Genomic DNA, 25941 nt, shown 5'->3' with positions numbered 1-25941 from the left:
CCTGCCTCCTGCCGCCTTCCTCTTTCGCAGGCTCCCATTGGCTGCTTGCCGCCCCCTTCGATTTTCTAATTGGGCCGCTCCGACGGGGCCTGTTGCTAGGGTCGTTCACGTCACCTGTCCATCCCTCGCCCCTCCGATTGGCTAACCGCGGGGTTGTATCAACGGCGGAGGCCTGACGTCATGGACCCAACCCCGTGACATCACTCCAGGCCAGAAGCACATTGGCTACCTTGCCCAGCAGGGGGCTCCAGCGCCTCGGGGCCGGTTACTGCCGGCCGCGCTAGCGGCCAACGCTCACACCCTCGGCAGGCGCCCAGCGGCAGCCTCTGCCCCCTCCCCAGGGGGAAGGCGGGGAGGGGGGCGGAGGAGACACGACAAGGGGGCTTCCTCGCCCCCACCCCACAGCTAGGGGCAGGTTCGGCGGCCAGGAAGCCTCAGCAAGGGCAATTTAATAATAGTGCTTTAAATACACCACCAGCAGCGTGAACAGCACCACTATGATACCGCAGAAAGAGTCCAGAACGACCCCAGTCCTCTATAAGGAGATTTTGAAAATATAGAATAAAGAGTCAGCTATGAAGAGCGTAACCTATACTGAGTAACTCGAGAGTAAGTTACTTTTCTCTGATCTCAAGAGCTGGCCCAGCTTTGAGCAGGGGGTTGGACTGGATGACCTTCTGAGGTCCCTTCCAACATGATTTATCCTGTAAGAATTATCAAGGCTCAACTTGAATTGCACCTAACTTAAGCTACTAGCTACAAATGTCTCACTTAGGCCAGCCTTGCAATAATTAAATAAATCCATAAGATAAAGAAACAAACTGATGATAACTTACTGGCAGTTTCATGCACGACAAAGGTATGCCTAAGATCATTTTCCCTGCTTTACTAGCAGCATCTATATTCCTGTTAGATGATAACACCCACCAGAACAGAAGAGGCTAGGGAAATATCTGGGGGTGGGGGAGGAGAAAAAAAAAAAAAGAAAGAAAAGAAAAGAAAAGAAGAAGAAAAAAAAAATCACATGCTTGCTTAAATAAGGCAGCAATCCTGGCTGGAGCTTTGTGTAAATCTCAGTCTCACCACCAAAATAGGAGAACTGACTCCAAATACTAAGTCTACTGGACAGAATTTGAAACAGATGACAAGTAAAGTATTATTCACTTATGAAGATAACCAGCTTTGAAACTGGGAATTTTTCTGAGCAGATTAAAAAGAGTCACCTAGTTGTATAATGCAATGTACAAAATGAGAGAAAACCTGTAAGTGGAATCCCTGTCATTAAGTAAAACCTCTCCTTAGTATGTGTTTCATTTGAAAAGGCTAGGAGTAGAATAAATAGCATTTTTAGACTTCAGCACATATAACGTTACCTATCCCAGGGAAATTCTACAAGTCATTCTAAACAATGCTTTAGAATTTGACTTTTATGCAAGAATTGCATCCTGTATGGAATGTTATTAAAAAAAAGCAGATTTAACAACAGCTTTTGTTAGCAATGCTGTCTCATGGTCAATCAAAAGGACCAAAACATCACCTTTCAGACAGGTTTTAGAAAGAAAAGTAAATCCCTGTTAACTGACTGCTAAAAAATCCATAATAAACTCGCAAAAAGCATCTTGATTTTTCAGCCACAAGTTGATAACAGAGATAGATGAATTAACCTGGAAGCATTACTTATTCTTAGTTCCACATTGGTATTTCAGTTGTGTGATTAAAATAAGCACACACCACATTCATCTTCTTGTAATTTTTCCTCCCTTTCAAGGGATTTAGTCTGCTTTAAGGACTGATATCCTACTGATTTAAAACTATGTAGTAAAAGAACACAACCATAGAGTAAAACTCTAAGTGTACCTATATCCTTGAGAGAAGGAAGAAAGTATTTGAAAACTGTTTTAAACACAAATCGAATTGCCTCAAACTGCTAACTTACATCTAAAGATGCACTTAAAAAAAAAAAAATCTTACGGTGAGGGAGAGACAAGATCAAGTTAAGAATGGAAATGTTTCCATCTTCCAACTATTACTCTAAAAGGCAAAACTAGACACTATTAATTGTCAGGTTGTCAAAAAAAGGAAAAAAAAAAGGTAGTAGGAGCACAGAAGTCTGCATAATGTCAGATACTGCATGCATCTCTAGAAATACATTCTGCAGATCTAACCTGCCAACAGTTTGGTTTCTCCAGCATGCAGGATCACTTTCCCTAATGCTATACCAACAGACACTGCTGTCTTCAATACGCTCTTATCACCGTCCAATTTCTTTTATAATGACACTAATTAGTTTTCTAACTAGATATTAGCCTAGTTTTTAGAAAAATGGCTGAAAGACATGTGTAGTTGTTATCATTTGACAAGAGTATTTTAATAATTGTCCATGCTCCTGACCTAGAAAGACAAACTACAGCTACATCTTGTTCGGATTCTCTATAAAAGTAGCACAATCTATTCAGAACAATACAACACTACATTTAAATTGTGTTTATAGGAATGGTCAAGATTTGAGCTTTTAAAAGTGATATTCTTTGTTTTTAGACTAGATTATGTGTAACTCATTCTCTATTCAAAGAATAAAGGTGATAAACACTGAAAAGAGGCGATGGCTTACATAAGAACTTGACTTTGTTCTCATGTTTTGCTGTTACTCTCTTCCTTTTAATAAAGCTCAAAGTGATAGTGTGGAATCAATCTAGTAGTATTCTGTATTCAATCATTAAAGCTTTTCCATAAGAGGAAGAAGTAGCGAACATCCAAAAGTCCCTTATAGAAATAAGACCAGTACTCTTCCAAATTCTGTGAGAAAATTCATTTCTCATAGAATTACTAAATGCTTTCATCTGCTTTTTTTATTAAAAAAAAAAAAGCGAAATTTTAGCTTAAGTGATCTTCTGTAAATAACTAACTCAATACACCATTAGAAATTATTGCTATAAAACATAACAAACATTATAAACCTCATGGAAGTTTGTAGAAGAGATGTCACCATCTAGTACAATCTGTTATTATGGGCAGCATACCCAAACAAGCATAAGCAATTTAGGCACCTAATTTTCTTTGGATGCTCCCAAGCATTTAAGAAGTTAAGCAATTGACTTTTAGTACTTCTGAAAATTCTACTTCGATTTGCTAGGAATGTAGAGCGTGAATACAAGTTTACTATGCTTTTTAACAAGGCTCAGAATTAGCCTTGCTGTACATTTAGTTAAATGTCCTGTAGTTGTAATTATCTAGCATCTACATTTTGTTCCGAAAGACTATAAGCAATCATCTTATATTCCCCAAGCACAGATGACTACCCTGCCAGAAGGCTTGACACATTCCTTCCCTCATGTTTCAATGTACATCTTAAAGAGGTGATTGGGTACATACACCCAGACATCACCACCCATGGCATTACAGGTATTTTCATGAGCACCAAGCCATACCCTAGAGACAGACCCAAGCACATTTCCATCTTATTGGAAGAGTAAACAGTGGTGTCCTTGGACAGCACGTGGTTCTGAAGTTCCTCTGAAAAAGGAATGACTACTAAGCACCACCACTTTAAGAAGCACATTCCACACACACTAGTATGATTTGAAGAGAGAAACTTTCAGTAACCTTACCCCTTTAGATTAACACAACTTTGCCTAGATTAATCCAGCTTGAGTAATTCACTTGCCCTGTGTTTAGCTCAGAGAACATCCTAAATTACTTTTAGCTAGTATTATTCCAAAATAATATTCAACTATATCACAATTCCTTCTCAAAGTTAGGAAAAGCAGTCTTTTTGGTTGGCCACATCAAAGAAACCACAATCCATTTTCAACTACAGCAATCAAATACACCATTTGCTCCTTTTTTAAGTAAATATTCTCTTAAGGTGTGCTTTTACAGTATTTCTAAGCTGTTTAATGGATCACTTTCTAAAAGAGGTGGCCCCATCCAACTCCCTGTCTTAACACACCAATTCTCTAATGCGTTGTCTCTTCCATCTTTGTTCTATTTGTCCAGAACTGTCACACTACCTACTCAGGCAAAATGCATGCGCTGATGGGCCCAAGAGCCAGAGAATCAGTATCCCAATTATAGCTGGCCGTTGCCTTTCAACTGCCACACAGATCAAATATAACCTTCCAGGACTGCATGCTCTCTAAGTCTGCTACAGGTCCTTGCAAGCATTCAATCTTCTTCTGCTCCACTATTATATTTGTTCCCTGCTCTATGCGCTTAAGTTTCAGCCTAGAGAGCAGAAAAAAGCCATTGGAGAAAGTAAGCATTTTTATTTTATATAGCTTGAAAAATCAGCATGGAAAAAGAGGAAAAACTAATCATTTTGTAAGTACAGTGCCTTTAAAGACCAGCATTTCCCCTCCATCCACTAGCATGACGCACATGTCTTAAGTTAATCAATATATTATATGCTTTTCAAAAGGACAGAATAAAATACACATCAACTCAGAAAAAGCAGAAACAAAACTGTAAGTTTAAGAAGAATTGTACTACTTTAGAACGGCATTTTAAGTCACTTTGGCCTGCACTGCTGAGGAGAACCAACTTACAAGTTTACTGGAACCACTGGAAGCATTCTTGAAGTACCAAAGGAGTGGGAGGTGGGCAATCACAGCTACAATAATCCAGAATTTTCCAGACAAATCTATAGTGCTAACTAGATTCCACCTCTGGAAATACTATACTGATCTGTCTATGACTCCAGGAAGCCAAGAGTTTCACCTCAGGACAGCTGTTAAAGAAAAACACACATACAAGACATAAGACCTTTTAACTGGCTGCATGAGAAGATTTCCTAGTATTGACATTTTTGGTTGTATCTTCCCCAGAAATGCACACACATTAATGCTAATCCAGTCTTGTCAGTCATATCCACATTATTTACCACATACAGTCCATTCCATTAACATGCTGGAGCAACAACATAAAAAAATAGATTTTTCTGTCTCCCCATTCCCCAAACTTTTAACGTAATTTGAAAGACAAAGGAACTTGGAACAGACTAAAAAAAGTTTTATTGAAAGTTGTCCAAAATCCAGTCAAGTACACAATTTATCCATTCCACTAAGGCTTGTCATTCTGTATGGCATAAAAATGCATCTCAACATGTTGAAACAAACTACTAAATTAGTGGAGTTAAGGCACTTGAAATGTATGTTAATTTAACAAGCTTGCGTAATAACATCATGTTTTGAATGATACAGTCCTTTTTGAGCTCCAAAAATGTCCAAATTTAACCCCTTGAGACAGGGGAGAGGCAGAAGCAGGAAACAAATCTCATGATATTTACCTCTTTCAATAGTAACCTCCAAGGCTACTACAGCCTGAGGGAATATTACTGAATTAGGCTGTGAAGATTTCCTCTACAACAGACACCGAGCTACACAAGTTTGGACTAAGGCACAAGGTCTTCTCAAGAATCCTGAAGGCAGAATTATCTTTGTGGGAGAACAAGAGCAGCATCCACTCAATTTTAAGGCTAACAGATTTTTCACAGAGTAATAACACTTATCCTGAAATTAGATGTCTCTGCCCATTCCCTTGTCCTCCCCAAGGAAAAAGCTGAAAAAAGCTTAGAGAAGTAAACTTACAGAAATTAACAGAAAACATACTGAGAATTTAAACAGAGACTAAGAAATTGATACCTGCTGGTTTATCATAGTACTGAGCAATAACTTAAAAGGCAGTTAACATTCAGTCATTCAGGCTACAGAGTTACCTTTGTAGTTTTGTTTTTCAGATTTTTGGGAGGGGAGTGTGGAACGGGCTAAGAATTAAAAAAAAAACACCTTTGAGCCAATATTAACAACTTACATGGTAGTTTCAGCATTTAGCAACCAAAGAAAGTTCTGGGTGAATGACTGAACAAGTTGCTCTAACAAATGGGGATTTCAGTTGAACTGAGGATCGGAGTTATTCGTTATTTAGTGTGCGTGTGTGTGTGTGGGGAGAAAGGACAAGGAGAAGTGTACCTGACTTTTGTTTGACTCTTGAATATCAAGTAGAAAACTCATTAGTAGGTCACTCTGTGAAGCAATCTGTTGCATACAGTTCTAAGATATGCCCATTTCCCACTGCAATATGGAATATGCTCCAAGGGTGATACACAGATTGAAGGAAGATGTTTCCAGGTACAAGATAAAGTTTCCTCAACCATGAGAAAGCATGATCCAGAGAAGCAACTCTCCCCAACTACATATGAATAGGAAATAAAGTGATAAATATTTGAAGGAAAAAAAGTATGGAAAACAGATTATCCAATTGAAATTAAAATAGTTTATAGTTAGTCTAAGGAAACAGTTCTAAACAGTAAGCTTTGAATTTTACTAGATTTGAAGTAAAGTTGTTTAAGATGTAAAGCTTATGAACAGAGATTGCATCTTAATACTATGTCCTTCACAGCAAATTGCTTGTTATGTTTAAGGCACTACATATTGTCTTTGGTTCAGTGTTTAACTATCTCATTCAATGTAAAGAGAGGTAGCATGAACCATACATATTTAGCTCTTCCATTCCATTACATACAATTTCGGAGTCACCACCCTTCTGATGTTACAGATTCTAGAATCCTTTAACTCATTAAGAAGCTGCAGGAACAAAAGAACAAATATCCTTATTAATCTTAGAAGAAATAAGAGGTGTGCAACATTTTACACAACTTTCAAATATGTCCAGAGAATCAGACATTATCATAAATAAGGATGAATAATCAAGCAGCATAAATAGGGAGAAAAAAAAATGGGAAAGAGGTACTTATTTTTAACATACGTTGGCTGAGGTATCAGTGTGAAAATATTTTATATGTAATAGAATGAAAAGGAATACCATAATTGTTACTTTGACCAGATGGAAAAATGGTGTTACCCACAGAATACCAGTATTTTTTGTCATTGTATGAGCCAACAGTACTAATCACTAAGAATATTTAGAAATTCATTTATCAAAGAGTTTAGAAACTCTTTGATTAATTCTCCATTCTGATTTATATTAACATTACTAGACAATAAAACAGTCAGCAGGAACAGATAAGCAGGCAGGCAAAATTTAAAAACTTCCATTATTACTTTCAATCTTTAAGCCTCTTTTTTTTTTTTTCTATTTTTCCCTATTCCTCCAAAAAAGTTGATGGCAATACAGCTGTACTGCAACATATAGCAAAACAGTGACTGGAGCAACAGAAAAACCAAACCTGTATGGGTAGCCATGGTATTTAGATCTGAAGACAGAGAGTAACCAACTGAAGAACAACACCACCAAGCCAATACCAGCAATACACATGACTGCAAGAGATACAGAATAGGATTATGGTAAAGTGACAGCCCTCTCTGAAAGTGCCACTGTACCTGGGGTTTTCAAGAGCATTCTGCAGTATTTACAGATATATTTGGTCAGATAAGAGCTTTATAGTGGTCACTGAGAAGAGTCAGGTTAACATCAATTCTCTTTCAAATTCTCACTATAAACCCAGTTTATAGCCCTGGTTGAAGGCCTTTCTTCCCCTCTCTTACTAACAAAATGCTGCAAAGCAGTTGTATATCTCCTTTTTATCCAAAAGAGTCTTTGAGTTTATCTTGTACTTTGCTAAGCAACTCCAAATGCTGCTGAAAAATCTAAGGATTCATTTCTGCTTAAAGGTGCAAAGTATACAATAAACCAACTAAGGAAAGGAAATCAGTAAGCACACATGCATGCCCTCCCAGGGTAAAGCAGAAATCTGCTTCGCTTTGTTCCCACCACAGGTCCTGTTGTTTTAAGGAAATATGAGCAGGAACCAACAATCTACTGTTCTGATTGCTGCTGGGAACAAAGAGAGGAATTAGTACGTATACAAAAGAAGTTATTACGCATTTTACACAAGACTGGTATAGGACCTGCATGCACTTTTATGTTGAAGCATCCTTCACGAACAGCCCTGGGGAAGGAAAATGGCAAAAATCTACATATTCCAAAGCAGAAGTATTGCCTAAGATATGTAGGACTGAAGCATGCCTATGAATATGGCTGTAAAATGAGAATAATGTCAAAAAAAGAAAAACTTACCTCTTTCTTCCTGGACAGCTAAAACAATGAAACCCTTAGTAAGTTAGTGTCTGATGCTTTCTAGAGTATTTTGACATTTCCTGTGTTCTACTTTGTTTACTACATTAAGAGTCTTAAGATGCCTTATCTTTATTCTCATCAGATTACCTGGATATTAAGCAAGGCTATGTGGAATACTCTGTACCTATTCTTCAGCTGTTAGAAGATTAAAATTTGTCTGTTTACTTCCTCCCACCCTCAAGGAAGATAGATCAAATTGTGAAATACTAACTTATTCCATTACTCTATAATCCATGTCTGTTCCAACAACTGCATTGCAGAGTCCATGGGAACTCTGAATGCCCTTGTTTGCCAGAAACTACTGACAGAAAAAAAGAATAAATTCCATAGTGAAAAAATATTTTTATTAGTTTCTGTATCAAAAATTACTGAATGTCTTCCCTTGATAGAGACAGAAGTACTTACTTTTTCGTTTCCCCACATCCATGTCAGAAGTAGCTGCCTCATGGAGGAGTACCATTCCTAAAGTAACACCACCATCTGTGAGAGTTGCTTAAGGCTAAATCAACAGAATTACAATACACTCATTCCTAATTTCAAAAGTTCAGCTCTAACTCAAAACCTAGGGCATTAAAATATACTGCAAAAAGTAGTGACTTCCCAACCAAATAAGCAACTATAGAAAAAAACAGTATAAAAGTACTCAGTCATATAATTTAGTTTAACATAAACTGGAAGATATAGGAGTCCTTAACAGATTTTAAGGTTTGCGTTTACTATCTCAGCTTGGCATGAAATAGCACTCCTTCCTACAGAGAGGTAGGTCCACTTCTAATATTGTTCTACATCACTGGAAAAAAGACATATTTACTGTGTACATTTTATTCAGAGAAAAAGCCTAATAAAATATTTAAACAATATTTAATGTAACAGGATACTTTCAAGTAGCAATATTTAAGTATTAATTTTTCAACTGACAAACTATTAAAGTTGCTAAAATTAAAGTAGCACAGGCAACTTAAAACACCTGATATTTGACAGGAATGAATCCTAACAAAGTTAAATTGTGGATCCACTGAATCAAAATGCAGAGGTTTAATTGCGTTTCAGTGTAGATGTTTCAGCTGCAATCCTGCTGCTCGTGAAATGAGTACTTATCATAGACTGCAATGAGAATAAGGTTTTTCAATTTCATATGCCGCCCATCTTCAGCATAACAGAAGCACAGGAGAAAACTGACTTGAACCTGAAGGAATCTTAACCTTTTTGTTAAGTTCTATAGCAGCTGGTATATTTGGTCCACAATGGATTAGTTTTTATTATTTTATAATATTTTAGAGACCACAATATGGTAACATTAGCACAAATAAGCAAAATTATTCGGTTGCATGATTAGATGCACCAGAAGCACAGTAATAGCTACAAAAAGAATCAAGAAGTCTTCCTCCAGAGATTCTTAGTTAAAAAATACTTTTGATAGTAAATACACAGCAAGAGCATAAAGCTCTTTCAACGTCAGAATTTTTAAACACCAATTACTTTATATTATTTAATAAGAAAACCAATATGCTGCTTGTGAAATTGAGATTTGGAAAGGAGAAAAAGAAAGAAGAGAAAAGGGAGAAAGTAGCTGAAGTCAATAGGTTAAATCAGCCTACTACTCTTGCAACAGAAAAGACTTATAAGACACAGTCAAGAAGTACAGAAGGGGACAGGTACTCTGAATTACATATTGAAGCTATACTGCTAAGTGAGAAACTGATGTGTCTGAAAATAAGTTTGCTATTCTGTGCACTTATGTACAGTTACAAGTGATGAACCAAAAATGCGTGAGAGCTAAGGAAGAGAATAGTGAATTTTAGAGTACTGCTATCACTCAATAGAAACGTTTTTATATAAATGGAAAAGGCAAGAGCTCTAAACATGCAAGTTTCTGCTCGCCTTTCTTGATAGCATAATACTGGCATGGAAAAATTCTGAATCATTATTGTGAATGAGAGCCAAGATTAAAAGGAAAGATGAGCAAAAAATAAAAGATAATCAGTAATAAAGGAAAAAATTCAACACTAAAGCAAGAATTAAGAGACATCAAAAAGATAAGAGATGTGCAGAAGAACAAGGGCTATCCTAATGAACCTTGTGGTTCCACAAGAATCCACATCTTTAATACTGTATTCAGTTCAGTAATAGAGCAAGGAAGTAGCAAGAAAGATCAGTAAATAGTTTTCTATTCAACTTAAAGATCTTTGGCATAAGAAAAGCATAGCTGTCAACACCAGAAAGCTCTGCAAGTTTCTGCATCAGTATTAGGTGACAGATACAAGACTCGACAAAGTACTCAAAGGCATTAGCATAAGCTAGTAGAAAAACTGTCACCAACTACATCCATTTAAGGATACTAAACAGAAGAACAATGTGCGTTTCTGCCACAAATTGGGCTTGGCTGCTTCCGTGGATATAGTTCTGTAAAAGACAAAAAGCAATTAAATTTAAGACAGAGTAGAGTCAATATAAAAATAATCAACAACAGCTATAAAGCTTGGAACTGTTTTTGCACCGTCTCTTTCAGGATACGCAAGTTTTAGCCCAGAAAGCATGTGAACAATTTCAACTGCTGACCACTGTTTTAGGGTGTTCCCCCCCGACCCCCTTCTCCCATGGTATATCAGGAAAAGGAAAGTCATTACTAACAGAGTTGAAGCTTTATTCTTTAATATCTGTATTATGATCGAAAAGGGCTTATGAATGAGATAAACAGAAGAAATATTACAAAACAAAAGGAAATGTTTCTGAGAAAACATGTTCAATAAGAATTTCCTCTCCACAAGTTGACTCAGGTGGTCAATAAATGTTTCTGAACACACATACACAGAACCTAAGTTAGTTAAACAAGACTGGAATTCCAAAGTTAAGCCCACTGTTATTGAATCCCTTATGGAAAGCTCTACATGCCATGATGTTGTGATGTTATACCGAAGCAGAAAAGCATGTTCGATGAATATATCAGCTTCTTAAGGAAAAAAAAAAATAGAGAGCCTGAACCCTCCTAACCAGACATGGAAAGGAACATAACCAGATTAACTTCTCTGAGTAAAATAAATAACAGCCAATATGCGTAAGCATCTCAAAAGATGCAGTATCCCCAATACATAAGAACTACTCTTACAGTGAATATCATGCAGCATAATGTACAGGGCAGCACATTTAAAGTCATGCTAAAGCTAATCTTTCCCAAGAATGGGGATTCAGAGGTTTAATATCACTATACATCCATAATTTGTCTCAAGCACCTCAGAACATATTTATGTGGGAGTTATTGGATGGGTAGAGGAGCTAGAAGTTTTTGCCAGGTTTAGCAAAAAGACTGCTCAGTATGTAAAGTCCCAGCATAAGCACCTATTATATACTCTGTTGGCAATTTAGATCTATCATGCCTCCTCACAACTAGAAACACCACATATGTACATGAGAAGGTAAAGCAATGTCACAGACAAGTAAGCAGTAATATGAAAACATGAAAACAAATAGGAATGGTTAAGAAGCATAGAGGGGCCAGAGCTGGAACAGATTAGTCATTTAAAATGATCTCCCCCAGAACCTAAGCAAAAAACATTCTCATCATTCCTCCTCCAAAGTACATCACATATGTTTTACTTGCACTTAAAAGGGAGACAGGATACAAGGACGAAAGAAATGCTGACTAAGTTCTAAATCAAGGGAGAAGCTCCCTGCCCCAAGTACCTCGTTAGCAAATAGTTTTGGTAACTCAGTATGCTATCCTCTCTGTACCCTACAGCATTAATCTAGTATCTGCTTAGCTTTCTATGATAACTAGAAAAACAGAAGCTTCCACAACAAAAGAGACCTTAAACTCTTCATATTAAAGCAACAATAACCACTAAGGCAACACTATAACCAGTGTGTCCTGTTTTCAACACAGTACCGTCCAGATGACTATTGTCTACTGCTTTATTGCACAGGAAGCACTTTGAGCAGTTTCTAACATAAAACTGAGCTTATTATTACCTCATAAGTTAGTCTTAAATTTCTAGTCTGATTGACAGTTACATTTCTTATTACTAAGCACAGGAAGCAATACACCTATTAGAAAAAGAAAAAAACCTACAAAGCAATGTTTGACCTTAGAACTCTTTGAACACCTCTCTTGCACTTCTTCCTCTTAGAAGACAGAATACCACCATTCTTATAGAACTAATACTGATTACTAAACAAGACTGTAGCAGTAACCTTCCTACTCAGATGGAATTTTAGATGACAGAGATGAAATCGCCACACAGTCATTACAGAACACCAGCACTTTGTTTGCAAACTCTTATTTTGCTACTACATGATCACAAAATACTGACCTTCATCCAAAACAGAATGTCTACTTGGACTAAGAAAAGGATAAAGCTAACTGGAGCATGATCTAAATTCTGACTAGAACTCTAACACTCTTCTGGTTCCCATAGCTTACTTACAGAACCCTTCTTTTGCAGGTATGTATTTTTGAGAAGACAGATCCTCTCTGAACCAATCAGCAGCTTCTTTACTCTGCCTTGCTGACTACAAGGTAGGTTAGTCTCACCGACTTAAAGTCAAGAACAGAATTTGCACTCTGACTTTCCTTTTAATGTTGGCCTATTCTGTGTTTCTATTGTATCTTTACAAAGTAACTACAAGAAAAACTGGCTTACCACTTGTCCTGTATGGGGATTCTTATGAGCATATGGTGGCCCTCTAATGTGGTTCCACATCTGGCCTGATGTCATCGCTAATACAAAACACTAAAAAGAAAAGAACACCACTCATCAGTAAGGTTTATCTTGTTTCACCCAACTTCTTTTCATTTCCTACCAAAATGTTCTGGCCTGGAATTCAGTCTTAGGCTTTGTACTGTCCTACCTTTTATTAGCATGAAAGTATCTAATCAAGCATTAACTGGGGAAAAAAAAGATCAAATAGTATTATCACAGAATCAGTAAGGTTGGAAGGGACCACTGGAAATCATCTAGTCCAACCTCCCTGCTCAGCAGGGTCACCTAGAGTATGTTAGACAGGGTTGCATCCAGGCAGGCCTGGAATATCTCCAGAGAAGGAGACTCCACAACCTCTCTGGGCAACCTGTGCCAGTACTCCATCACTCTCACAGTGAAGAAATTTCCCCTCACGTTCAGGTGGAACTTCCTGTGGTTCAATTTCTGCCCATTGCTTCTTGTCCTGGGACAAGTTGTCACATGGGACAACTGAAAAAGAGTTTGTCCTTGTCCCCTTGACACCCTCCCTTCAGGTACTTGTACACACTGATCAGATCCCCCCTCAGTCTTCTCTTCCCCAGGCTGAAGAGGCCCAGCTCTCCCAGCCCTTCCTCAGAGGGCAGGTGCTCCAGCCCTCTGATCATCCTCGTAGCCCTGCTCTGGACTCTCTCCAGTAGCTCCATGTCTCTCTTGTACTGGGGAGCCCAGAACTGGGCACAGTACTCGAGATGAGGCCTCAGCAGGGCTGAGTAGAGGGGCAGGATCACCTCCCTTGCCCTGCTGGCAACAACTCTTCCCACTGCCCCCCAGGAGACCATTGGCTTTCTTGGCCACAAGGGCACATTGCTGACTCATGGTCAATTTGTCATCCACCAGCACTCCCAGGTCCCTCTCTGCAGAGCTGCTCTCCAGAAGGTCAGCCCCGAGCTTGTACTGGTGCCTAGGGTTATTTCTCCCTAGGTGTAGGGCTCTGCACTTGCTCTTGTTGAACCTCAGGAGGTTCCTCTCCACCCAGCTCTCCAGCCTGTCCAGGTCTCTCTGAATGGCAGCACAGTCCTTAGGTGCATCAGCCACTCCTCCCAGCTTGGTATCATCTGAAGACTCCAGACTCCAGTCATCTCCAGACTTTCTCCCTATTATCATACTACCAAGAAGAAAAGCTAAATGCATCTCATTTTACTCTACTAAATTTGAGCTTCTTTAAACAAAAACTTTAAGATTTATATTGTTACAAAACTCATGACAACAGGCGGAGTTACAATTACTCACCAAAGCAGCAAATGCCCAGCCAGTTTTGTTATACAGAAAATCCAGATTGCTTCCACGCAAATATACAAGGCCTCCAATGACAGCCAGCAGCAGTCCTAACATCAATGGTCCAGCATAATTTGGTGGTCTTATCACACGAATCTAAGCACAAAGGATATTTAAATTATTCCCTCAACAGGAACATACATTATATTCTCACTCCTAACGCAAAATATACCAGAGTGGAAAAACAATCGAAAATAAACAATAAACCTAATTCTAGTGAAATTATTAATGCTTCTTCTCCCTTTGTTGTAACAGAAGTTATGCAAGATACACTTTCACTCTACCAAATAATTCAAAGCCTACTTTTCTTCCATAGGAACAGAGAAGGAAGAAGGAAGGAGAGAGTCTTACCACTTTATCAGAAAAAAAAAACAAACAACATTGCACAGAATATAACAATCAAAGAATCCTTAAAGACATAAGGACTTAAAATCTTGTGTGCCCAATCTAGATTTTGTAGACTAAAACTATTTAAAGCAGCTAGGAGGACACTTCTCCTCAAAACACAACTGACAGACACTTTATAGGTAACATCATATAATAAGAAGAAACTGCTCAGAAAGGGGAAATTATCTACTCACATTGACATCAGTTCTGTCAGCCACCCAACGAGCAAGCTGCTCAGCTGCAAAGCCTCGCACCTGAAGTTCATATGTGTCACCTCGCTTAGGCTTTCCTTTAGCAGGAAAGTTAATGAAGGTTGGAGCAGAATTCATGTTTAGCTGTATAAAAAAAAAAATAACCACAGAATAAGAGCATTGAAGTCTCATAACACGCACTCTCATTTCTGCAGATGCTTCATTTGCATTTTGCAATATACTGTAGTCACTAAATCACACCAAGAGGAACTAAACAGATTAAATGGATTTCATTGACAATGGGGGGAAAGACAACACAAGCTCAAATTTCTGTATCTTATAAAACAGACTAAGTTCTCACCTATCTAAGGCAGAAATCAATACACATGACAAACGAATTTTGCATATTTTCCTTGTACATACTATGCTGTTTTCTTTTTAGTATTTAGAAATATTTTGATTCCTGCTTCTTAAGGGAAAAAAAAGGTTTTTTCTCAGCAGATTTTTTCACAACCAATGGACTTTCTAATGTGATTGACATGCTTTCATTAGTATTCAGGTCTATAGCTAGCAAGTGATTCAAAATATTCTGTTCAGTTAATAGGAGATTTATATGAGATAAGAAGAAAGTAATTGTTTATAAAGTTCTATTTTTTCATAATTAAGGGTTTTGGAACCTTTTCATTCTATAGAGGCTACTATCCTGAGAGAAATCTGCAAAACCATAACAGGAATATGCATAATGATATAAAAAGACTGTAGTTTAATAAATGAATTGATATAAGATACTATGGGAAAAATTTAGCAAAGACATTTCCACTTCTCCAGTTCAAAGATTTATGTTTATTAAACTATCATTCCTTAATTTATGTAGCTTTTAAATGCTGAGATAAGTATCTTGTTGCAAATTCGTAAAACTGACAAACTATTCATTTGATTTGGAATTGCAAGTGTATATGGAACTTTCTCATATATTAAAATCTGGTTACATAATCTTGGTAGAAGAGCAAAATGACCAGGTACTTCAAAAAGCAACACATTAACCAACACTGAAAGTTCTACTGCTCTCCTGTAATCTAAAACTTTAATAGCTGTTCCTCAGGACATCGCTGTTTTCAATCTTATCCCTTCCTGTGTTAAACAAGAATTCCTCTAAGAATTACACTGTATGGTATCATAGGAGACAGACGTAGCAGAAAATCAGATAACCCACTTTGCTCCTTGCGCCTCTTCCAGAATTGTCAGTGCTATTAGTATTACTGCCAAAATGCTACTGCCCTCTACTGTCCTCATTTCTTCTGAATCAGAGTGGCAGCTTTTAACTTTTCAATTATTTCTTTAATCATTGCAACACTACATTTTTGTATACATCTTTATCCTCTTGTCCTCATTCTTTAAAATTCACGTTAAAAATAATTTCTGAAGAGAAACATATTACCATTTGAAATACATCTGAGCCTTCATCAAAATCTACCATAGCAAAAAAGATCTTATTGGTAAATGCACTGGAGTATCGCCAGGAGTTTGCCAAAATCTGGTATTCCTCATCAGCTTGCCTGTAAAAACACAAAATGAAATGTGGAAATGCATTATGCTCGTCCAGACGCAAGTTACAGACCATAACCATCTACCCCATTCACCCCTCTACGTCCATTTTCAAATGTTCAGATTTTTAAAAGTTCAAGGCTAGATATTCATTTAACAGGCACAATCAGCAGTTGGTACCACCATTTTTGAAATGTGAGGTCAAAGGCAAACAATGTTGTGACCACAAGCAAAGGTAATTTTCAGGGGGATGCTTACAGAAGTTTGAAGTGGAACACAGCAGCTCATCAGCTAATCTATGGAGCACCAAAATGAATACAGGTATGTCCTAATCTCTGTGTTAGGACCGGAAACCAAATAGCTTTAACTAGGCACAAAATTCATCTTTACAGACCCCTGCCTCCTCTGAATCAATACATAAATAGCATGATGTGTTTATCACAGTAAGTAAGTGCCAATGAAAATATTAATTAACAGCAACCTTTACACTGCAAGGCCAGCAGTAATTCTGCAAGCATTCCTGTTTCTCAGCTGCTCACATCAGGGAAGCTGAGTTTTTATCCTATACTTTTCCAGAAGCCTATTAGAATAAATATTCTGTCTGCATAGCTGCAACGATTTCAGAAGGGTGATCAAATTATTAAGGGTTACATTATTTTCCACAGATGTATTACAGATTATTCCCACACACTTCGAAGAAAATTCTACTACAACATGCTTTAGTATCTTCTTCCCGTGTGTATGGGGAAATAAAAAATTCATCCTCCTACTAGATTTCCTACATGGCATATGAAGATTTTCAAGTTTTAATTCAGAAATGAAGTAAGTCCATACTTGCAAACAACACATTGTCTGTGGGGCTGAAGAGCAGTGAACATCACAATCACAGAATAATTTCTAGGCGGTGCCTTCACAAGGCGTCGAAATTTGTCTCCATTCATTCGAATAACAGATCTTTTACTAGCCCATTCCATTAACTGGCTCACTTTTTCCGATAATACCATCTGGAAATTAAAAAAGGGAAAAAAATGCAATGAATGTTTTTTTAATTTATAACATTACGATCTTGAAGGTCTTTATATGTGACACAACAAATTATTGCACAATATTTCATAAGAACATTGACAAGACATAACACTCCATTAAGATTTTTGAAGGCATTAACAGTCCCTTGACAGTTGTTAAGGCAGACATTAAGTTCTTATATACTTAATGTTAGATATACTGATGAAGACTATGAGCTCACTGGCACATTCTCTTGTTTCTAATTGGGAGAAAGCATTTCAGCTCTATGAGCTACCCCAAACCAATCAGGCCCCCTGGCTTTTATTTCATACCAGGCACAATGGTCTGCTTCAAAAGGTTTCACAACTCAGTGGGCAGCAGAATTAACACAGCAGCTGGAAGCACTATGGAAACAAGTTCAGCATCTAAACTTCAGCATTGCTGAAAAACTTAATAGATATTTCAGAAAACTCGTGAGTGCTTAACACTAAACTTTTCTTTTAAGAAGGGTGAATAGGAATTGGAGGATCAGTTTTTCATCTTTATTCAAAGTATTAGATAAGTAATAGATTGTATTTACGATAACATTTATCTACTCTTAACATTGCCAACACTTTTCAGGGACAGAGGAGCAGCTTGCAAGAAGTAAACCACTTCTTTTCCACCCACTTACAATTGAAAAAGTATATGTAAAGGGATCTTTTTAAAGTCTAAAAAGAGCCAGTACGCAGACTCAAGGGACATCGCTGTGATTCACGCCAAAGCGGGTAATTTCCCCCACAAACCCATAGAGCAGGAAGGCCGTAACATCAGATAGCTGAAATACATCTTGGAGGAGTGTCCACCAAAAAGAAAAGAAAGTGAAAGGAGAAAATAGAACCACGTAAAGAAAAATAGACGCGAACACGAAAACCGCAGCCCCGCGGAGCCCGCAGGCCGCCCCCCGCCGCCCCCAGGCCCCCACCCCGCGCCGCCGCCGGAGGCGCAGCGCCGCCGCGGCCCCGGCGAGAGGCGGCCGCGGCCCGCGGGGCGGGACGGGGCAAGGCAGCGGCGGCTCCTCACCTCCTTCCGCTTCTGCCCCGCGGCCCCCGGCCCGCCCCACGCCGCCAGCAGCAGCAGCAGCGCCAGCACCGGCACCGGCACCGCCGCCATGGCTGCCCCGTCTCCCCAGCGCCTCGCGCTCATTGGCTGGAAGCCTCGGCAGGCGCTGACCCTCCGGGCCAATAGCACCGCTGGCTGCTCCCTATTGGAGACGAAGCCTCCTACTTGCTAATTTTTCCCTCCCTCGGGTTCTCATTAGCCAATAGAAACGAGGCAAGCTGGAGCCTCTTGATTGGCTGGGGGCTTGGAGGCGGGGCGGGCCGCGCTGTCCCCCTGAGGCGCGGCGGCGGCGGCTGGAGGGGGCGGCGGGTTCAGGGCGCCCTTGTCCTGGGAGAGCGCGGTGGAGCTCGGCGCTCTGCGGTCCTTCCTCGCGCTGCACGTGCGCCCGGGGCCCCGTTAGCACCGGCAGCGCGTTCAGCACTGCGAAGTGCTGCGCAGAGGCGGTGCGCTTGGCCAGGGGCGCGCAAAGGCCGGGGGCTTCCCGCGGTTGCCGCCGCGGCGAGGGGGGCCCAGGTCTCTCGTGAAGCGCCCGCACTAAACGGTGACGGGAAGAGCTCGGCTGCGTCCGCGGTAAGCGTGATCCGCAGCTCTCCGAGCCGTACGCGGCTTGATTTTATTCTCGTGCAAATACTGCTAGAATCGTGTATTAAAAAGATGGTTAAAATCACACACGCGCTTGGAAAATAATCGATGTATCAATAAATCGCTAATGTAATTTATACCTAAAAAAAATCTTTTTTACAAATCCTCCTTTTTTGTTCAGATCCTTGTTTAAAGATACGTACAATGAAAAAAAAATCCTTCTGGAGCGGTAAAGCTCCCTGCAACTTCTGTTTGCTGCAACATCTAGTTTTAGCTCTTCAACTGATCCACAAAAGAAAGAAAAAAAATGGGGGGGGGGGTGGGGAAAAAAAAGCTTGTGTCAGAAGTGGGATTCGAACCCACGCCTCCATACGGAGACCAGAATACCCAGCCCTGCGCGGGAAGGCGCCGCACGCCTTGAGTCTGGCGCCTTAGACCACTCGGCCATCCTGACACCGCAACGGCAGCTGCCGCAGGGAGCTCCTTGTTCCTTTAGGCGCAGCCGCAACCCCTGCGCAGCGCCTCTCCGTCCTTTGCGAAGCGCCTTCTCCGAGCTCACGGACTCCCGCACTGCCCCTGGCTCGGTCTCCCAGTTACGAGGCCTTTCCCGCCCTCGCCGCGCCGCAGCGAGCAGCTACTCTTCCCGCGTCACTGCCCCGCAAGCGAACTACGCCTCCCAGAGGGCCCCGCGCCGGGCGCCTTCCGCCGCGGCCATTTTGTTTTTCACTGCTCGCCAAGGGTACGAGCTGCCCGCCGGCGGTCGCGTCGCGCTCGCTCGTCACCATGCTGCCTGTGGCCGGGGCCGCCCTGAACCTTACTGGTGAGCGGGGAGGCTCGGGGGTGCTGTGGGCGTTCGTGGCGCGGGGTAGGCAGCTTCCTCCGCGGGGCCGCTCCCCTGTCGCCCGCCTTTCTGTCAGGGCCGCCCCTGAGCTCGCTGGGCCGCGCTCGGGGGTTCGTGAGGGCGCCGAGGGGCTGCGGGCGCCTCTCCGCTCACCCTGCCTGTGCTGCCTTTTCCTTCCTCTTCTACCTCCTGGCTGGCCTTGCTCGGCGTGACCTTGGGCGCCCGCCCTTGGTGCTTTCCTCCGTGACAACTGCTAAAGGCGCAGCCGGATCCGGCATATTGCGTTAAGCGGAATGTTTGCATGTAGATCAGTGTTTAATCAAATCTTTGTAAACAGCAATTTCTGTGATTCGAAGCTGGAGATTTGACTCTTCAGTCAGTATCTTCTTCTAAATAAATGTTCGTTTTATAATGTACGTTTATAATTTACTTGCTTTCATCCTGTGATCTGAAGATATCCTCCTGTATTTTGTTGTGTATTATTTGCCTCATGCAAAGGCCCCCTGTTATTTCCACTTGCTTCTCCATCTCCCTCCTCTCCAGTCAAAAAATTTTGAATAAATGAGAAAGGTGTTATTAGTATCCCCTATCTTCAACTACTAAATTTAATGCTCGGCTTCATCCTGGAAAATCCTTTTTTGGTATAAAAATAAATGCTATTAAATGCCATTAAATGTTTATTTTCACCTACACTTTTAAGTACTAATACATCTTATGTACTAACCAAATTATTTTCTTGTGGAAATGGTCATGATTAAAACTGTGCTTCAGCTTCCACGCTGAACAAAGAACATACTAATGAAAAAGGCAATTTAAAGGATTTGATTACTGGAATTAAGATTTCAGAAATATCTTCCTAGAGAGAAATTGGAAAACTTGACATTTAAACTGTAAGGCTTTCTCTATAATCCTGTATTTCAGAATCATTTCAAAGCCTTAAATCTAAGTTTTTTTTTTTTTTTAACCTTTCTTAAAAGGAAGATAAGTCCTTAATGCAGCTGCTTGTCTCAGTTGATAGGAGAGGATGGTTCTGAATGACTTTGAATGTATTTCTAAATGAGTTTCTAAACTTCTGTTTTAATAAGCTCGTGGCATTCTGCACACTGCAGTAAGACAAGCTCATCGCAAATATGAACCTAACTTCCACGATAAATATGGCAACATGGTACTCATCGGTGGAGCTGTAGTTTTCACTGCTGTTTGGGGATATGTAAGTTTTCCTTTTTTTTACCACTGTTGTAAATGTAGCTGTAATCTTGCAGGCTATTAAGTTTCATAAAGGTTTGAAACAACTTACACCATCAGGATGGTGGAGCTTTGTTAAAGAAGTGAGTATTGATGTGATAGAAATGAAAGTAGTATTAGCTAATCTTTTGATTTTTGGGCCCTTGCATAAATTTCATTGTCAGTCTTTTGCTAGATCTTAGAAGTTACTGGAAATGCAAGTGTTAATTTTTCTCTAATTTACTTGCATTTGATGAGCTACATAGTTAGATGTCTTACCAGAAAAAAAAGTATAGGTGATGATGGAAAAATATCATACAGCTATGTATATATGATATGTAAGAACTCAGTTTTATTGATACTGTTGTACATTCCATTTGCTTTATTTAAAAGCTAAATATTTTGGAATAGAAAACCAAAGTATTTAAGTATTGCTCAGAATAAATATTTGTTCCACTTTGTTAAAAAGGTGAATGAGCTATCATATTCCCTTATAAGAAATCTAAATTGAAAGCAATAAAAATTTGCTATCATAAGGCCTTCAAAGCTAATAATCTTTATTTTTAACCTTCCACAGGTGTTAACACATGCTGGAATTGAATGGGGCTTGTCACCTGTTGGCAGAGTCACTCCAAAGGAATGGAAAGAGTAATAATCAACATATTATGAACTGGTCTGAACTTTCACTGAAGACAGTGCTCATGCCATTAATGTAGTGGCGTTTGTTTCCTGATTACCACTTGTATTGTGGCATTCCTTGCTGTAATAAACATACCTGGAAACTTGTCTGGCTCTTCTAGGCTTCATGTTCAGTGTCCTTCTGCAAAAAGAATTGTGTGAACCCTCAAAATAATTACACTGTATTTTACATAAGCCCAGTTGTTCCTGTTAAGGCCACCAATGGACAGTGGACAAACTGTAAGGTCCAAGTCTAAAGCATTGTGCAATTGTCAACACGTCCGTTTAGGTAGATGTGTATGTATATATGAATTTCAGGTGCACCCTCTGTGCAGAATTCAGATCACTTTAATTACCTCTGACTGCTGCTGCATTTCAAATGAAAAAGTTCATGATTTACTTTGAGGTATCTTATTTTTTTTCCACAGAGAGACATTTTTCCCTTTTAAAACGCTCCACATATAAGCTATTTCTCTCTGAGCTGGTGAGAGTTGCAAAAAAACCCTGTATATTGCCACTTTTAAATCTTGTCTAAAATCTGAACTGCTGAGCCCCAAATACTTCAAAGAAGCAGTCTGTTTCTCAGCAGCACTATTCACCAATGTTCAGAGAAATATGCATTTCCTAATTAAAGTATCAGGATACACTTCATTAGGAAATAGATTTGCAATATATGCAGACTTCTTAAACCTTTGGGTTGCTTAGAATCTTTGAAAAGCACAAATATCCTGCTTTTTGATACAGCAGGAACAGGTGTCTTTGTTCTCAGAGACAGTAATAGCTATTTGCTTCCTAACTGCTACTGTACCTTGGGCTGAAGTGAAAACGCTCTTGTTACCCAGCAAGTACTTGCGGCACAGCGTACACGCGCTGAAATGGATGGACCTCCTTGTAAGTGTTAATTAGTCCAGCAGCAATTACCTGAGCCTTGTGTTATACCTTCCGCTTAACTGCGCTTCGATACCTCACGTGGCGAACCAGAGTAGTCGCGACGGCGGAGGTAACACGCTCTGGAGGGAGGCAGGGGAGGCTTTAGCTCCGGGTTATAAACAGTCCCGGGCGGCTTCCGGCGCCTCCCGCGGCCCGCCCCCGGCACGGGCGGGGCGCGGCGCCACGTGACCGCCACGGCGCCCTGCCGGTCACGTGACCCGCGCCGCCAGCCCGGCGCGTCACGTGGGCGCGGGGTCAGGAGGCCTCCCCCCACGTGACCCGCGCTGCCGCCGAGCGAGTGGCTCGGCGCGGCGCGGCGGGCGGGGCGGGGCGGGGCCTGGGGCCCGGGGGCGGGGCCCGGGGGCGGGGCCAGGGCCGCCCCGCGGGGCGGGCGCGCAGTGACGGGCGCCACCCGCGGCCGCGGCGGACGGCGGCGGCGGGACCTCCGCGACCTGCGGTGAGCGCGGCGGGGCCTCGTGGCGGGGCCGGGGCAGGGGCCGGGGCCCGGGCAGCTTCTCCGCCGCCTCGGCTCCCGTGGCGCTTGAAGCCGGACCGCCCGTAGGAGCGCGCGGGCAGCGCGGGCAGCGCCAGCTTCCCCGGGCGCCGCGCCGCGCCGCGCCTCCCTGGGCCTCGAAGCCGCGGGGCTCGTGGAGGTGGTCGCCAGGCGCGGAGCGGCGGCCCGGCCCGGCCCCGGGTCCCGAGCAGCGCCTCCTGCGCGGCCCCGCTCCGCCGGGCGCAGCTCTGCCCGCGGGCAGCGGAGCGGGAGGCGGGAAGGCGCCCGGCGGGCCGGGGTGCGGGATCTCGTTCCTCCTTGGTGCGCCTTAAACCGGCAGTTAACGCCTGGCGTGTCCGCACAGTGCCCTCCCAGCGCTGGCGGCGGTCGGAGAAGGATTGAAGGAGTGTTGGGTGCGTGCGTCGCCCGGTCTCTTCCGATGGCCTCGTCTCCGAACCGGAGCTGCTTAATTTGTTCTTCTGAAACGTTTTGCTTGGTGTTCGGCCTTGTGACGGCTGCGCTGTTGCACAAGTAAGACTTTTCCGAAGTTTCCGTTGAAATATGCCCCCAAAAGGCGAGTACTTGTGTCTGCTACCTTGAGGTAAAATTTCACGCGGGTGAGTAAGCGCGACCCTGCCTAGCCGCTGCGGACGCGTGTCCGCGTTCGGGACACCGCGAGCACCTCGCCCTCGTGTGCCGGCTGTAATTCGTTAAAACCTCCCGTGCAGTCACCAGAGCTTGCGTTTCTGTACTTACATACTTGTTGCATTGTGCTTGGGAATGTAAATTGACCAAGAAATAATTTTTATATTTGGTTATGTAAAATTAGTCAGGCGTCTTCATTGTGAGCTGGGGGCGTATTGTGTGAGCACAAGCACGACTTGATTAGAAATTGATAATTATAGGTGACTGTATTTGGTCGTAGAGGAAAAAAAAAAGAACCTTTTCCCCCTCATCAGGTGGCGAATAGGGAAAGTAAAGGCTAGTATAACATGTCATTTAGTATTTTTATTCTTCTCTTATTTTCACTTTGTATAATGCATTCTGCATTGCTCTGCCCCGTATTTGGAGACTAAGCTTGAGAATAGGGAGCCCCAGTTAACCTTGGTATGCTCACATAACAAGGGTTTTTAAATTATATTCTGTTCCTCATGTTTGTTATGATTCTTTGTGGGATTCATTCATGTTTTCCCAGAGATCTGACTTGGAGAATTACTCTAAGGATAGCATTAAGTTGAAGGATTTGATCGGATTTTTTTCTCAAGTATTATCAAGCTCTTGTTAGGATTGAAGTGGAATGTTTTCAGTTTATACTTTCTTTTTTCTTTCTTCCCCCCACCCAGCTTTACCAGAACTAAAATCCCTCAGAGCAGCTTCTGTAACCTGCTGACCAAGCAGGACTCATTAAAGTCTTGAGCAACATAAATTGCAGCCTCATCTCACATAGCTGCCTATCATTGATACGGGTGTGCAGTGGTGTGTCCCCCGTCCTCCCCCGAGGTTAGCTCTCATATATCTAGTCATACTTTCAAATAAAACTTTTTGCTAATGCAAGTAATGAACCCCCTTTCTTCTGTATCAGGCCAGATCTTCTGTAACATGTCGTTCTTCAGTGTTGTCGCGAGCCTGTCAATGAGATATTACAGTTCTGTCCTTTTGTGCTGCCCTTTGTTCTTTTTCATACGTCTCTGCAGACTTTTAAGGACAGGTACCTTTTTTTCCAGTTAATATAATTAGTGATTTATCTTTCTGCTGCCATAAAGTAGATAAAGCAAGCTGTAAGGTAGGACTCAGCCATTTAGAAATTTAATAAATTCTTAAGACTGTAGTTAAATTTAGCAGCTTCTGTTTCTGGCATCTGTGTGGCTTCAGCTGGTTAGCTGACATCTTTTGGTTTCAGCAGCTGTAGATTCAAGATACTACATATAGAAATCTTCAGTGGAAACTAAAGGTCTGCACTTTGAGAAGAACACAGTGTTTGTGACCAGTCCTTACTGATCGCAGAACAGATACGGAGCAGCTTTATGGCACATACGATTTGGTTATAAAGAGATGCTCAGATTAGCTCAGGCACAAGAAGCACAAAAACATCTTTTGTGAGATAATGTACAAGTCTAAGGGTTTTTTTTTCATAGTGTGAAGCTGATTGACATAATTTTGACTTCCTCAAACCTTAGTTATCTTGCTTCTGATATTTTCCTTACAAAGATTGCTGTTAGCACACTAAAAAAGACTGGTTTAGAGATGTGAATTTGAGTTTCTCAGTCACCCTGTGCATGATCGCTGTTTTTTTTTTCTTTTTTCCCCCTGATGTAGAAATTATTATTGAAAGTAGAAATTCTTTGTGTTGCTTCATTTACTTAAAAACACTGATTTCCTTGAAGAAAGGAACATAATTGAATTTTGTCTTGTACACAGTCAGCCCAAGCGTTACGCCTGAAATTGTGCTTGCAAAACCATGTGAAGATTTATGTCTATGTAGGAATAAACTCTGGGTTTGGTTCTCCCGTATGCCCCCTGCCCCGTCCCTGAGTGCTGCTGCTCCAGTTACAATCCGCAACGTTCACTTTTGTGCTGTTGCAGAGCCAGGTTATTTCTAGGGCTCTGCTGCTTTCATTGATGGTGTCAATATACAAACAAGGAAGTATTACTGGTTTGTGTTCTGCAAAACACAGGTGAAAGAATAATGGAAGGGAAGAAAACTGTCTGAAATGGGAGTTTCTAAAGGTGTTAGGCACTAACTAGTATAATAGAGATCAAAACACTGTTCTTTGCAACATGAAGCTGCTGTAATGTTACTCCAAGACAACAGTAACAGACCTAAACCTTTTGGTTTCTTGCTTTCTAAATACATAGCTG

General features: G+C 41.2%; 3 protein-coding genes and 1 non-coding gene across 6 annotated transcripts in view; 2 read left to right on the top strand and 2 right to left on the bottom strand.

The window, feature by feature from the left end:
* Positions 1-4991: 4991 nt before the first annotated feature.
* Positions 4992-18387, bottom strand: MAGT1 (magnesium transporter 1). 2 transcript variants are annotated; one of them, XM_062584812.1, is made up of 11 exons: positions 18296-18387; positions 17063-17232; positions 16122-16239; positions 14687-14827; positions 14061-14201; positions 12732-12821; positions 10434-10497; positions 8500-8574; positions 8035-8052; positions 7184-7274; positions 4992-6581 (listed from the first exon to the last, which is right to left on the bottom strand). In XM_062584812.1, exons 1-11 carry the CDS (start codon positions 18383-18385, stop codon positions 6566-6568), a joined length of 1014 nt encoding a protein of 337 aa, XP_062440796.1. In that variant the 5' UTR covers positions 18386-18387; the 3' UTR covers positions 4992-6565. The 2 variants fall into 2 exon arrangements, with proteins under 2 accessions (XP_062440796.1, XP_062440797.1); XM_062584813.1 differs by lacking the exon at positions 8035-8052.
* Positions 18388-19254: 867 nt separating this feature from the next.
* Positions 19255-19370, bottom strand: TRNAL-CAA (transfer RNA leucine (anticodon CAA)). The gene is made up of 2 exons: positions 19333-19370; positions 19255-19300 (listed from the first exon to the last, which is right to left on the bottom strand). It is a non-coding gene; the product is annotated as a tRNA-Leu (tRNA).
* Positions 19371-19625: 255 nt separating this feature from the next.
* Positions 19626-21767, top strand: LOC134145259 (cytochrome c oxidase subunit 7B, mitochondrial). Its single transcript, XM_062584611.1, has 3 exons — positions 19626-19736; positions 20843-20967; positions 21559-21767. The coding sequence occupies exons 1-3, from the start codon at positions 19700-19702 to the stop codon at positions 21631-21633; spliced, it is 237 nt and encodes a 78-aa protein (XP_062440595.1). The 5' UTR covers positions 19626-19699; the 3' UTR covers positions 21634-21767.
* Positions 21768-23001: 1234 nt separating this feature from the next.
* The window catches only part of ATP7A (ATPase copper transporting alpha), a 29213-nt gene continuing 26273 nt past the window's right edge, over positions 23002-25941 (top strand). The window contains exon 1 of one of the 2 annotated variants that reach the window (XM_062584643.1): positions 23002-23046. The gene's annotated coding sequence lies outside the window, so the exon portion shown is untranslated. Of the gene's footprint in view, positions 23047-23359; positions 23614-25941 lie in introns of those variants that run through there. The other variant, XM_062584642.1, reaches the window with a different exon arrangement.

Source organism: Rhea pennata, chromosome 11 (genome assembly GCF_028389875.1).
Source record: "Rhea pennata isolate bPtePen1 chromosome 11, bPtePen1.pri, whole genome shotgun sequence".
In the NCBI taxonomy this organism is placed as follows: Eukaryota; Metazoa; Chordata; class Aves; order Rheiformes; family Rheidae; genus Rhea; species Rhea pennata.
The sequence above is the reverse complement of the archived record's forward strand: the minus strand, read 5'-3'. Positions and strand labels throughout refer to the sequence as shown.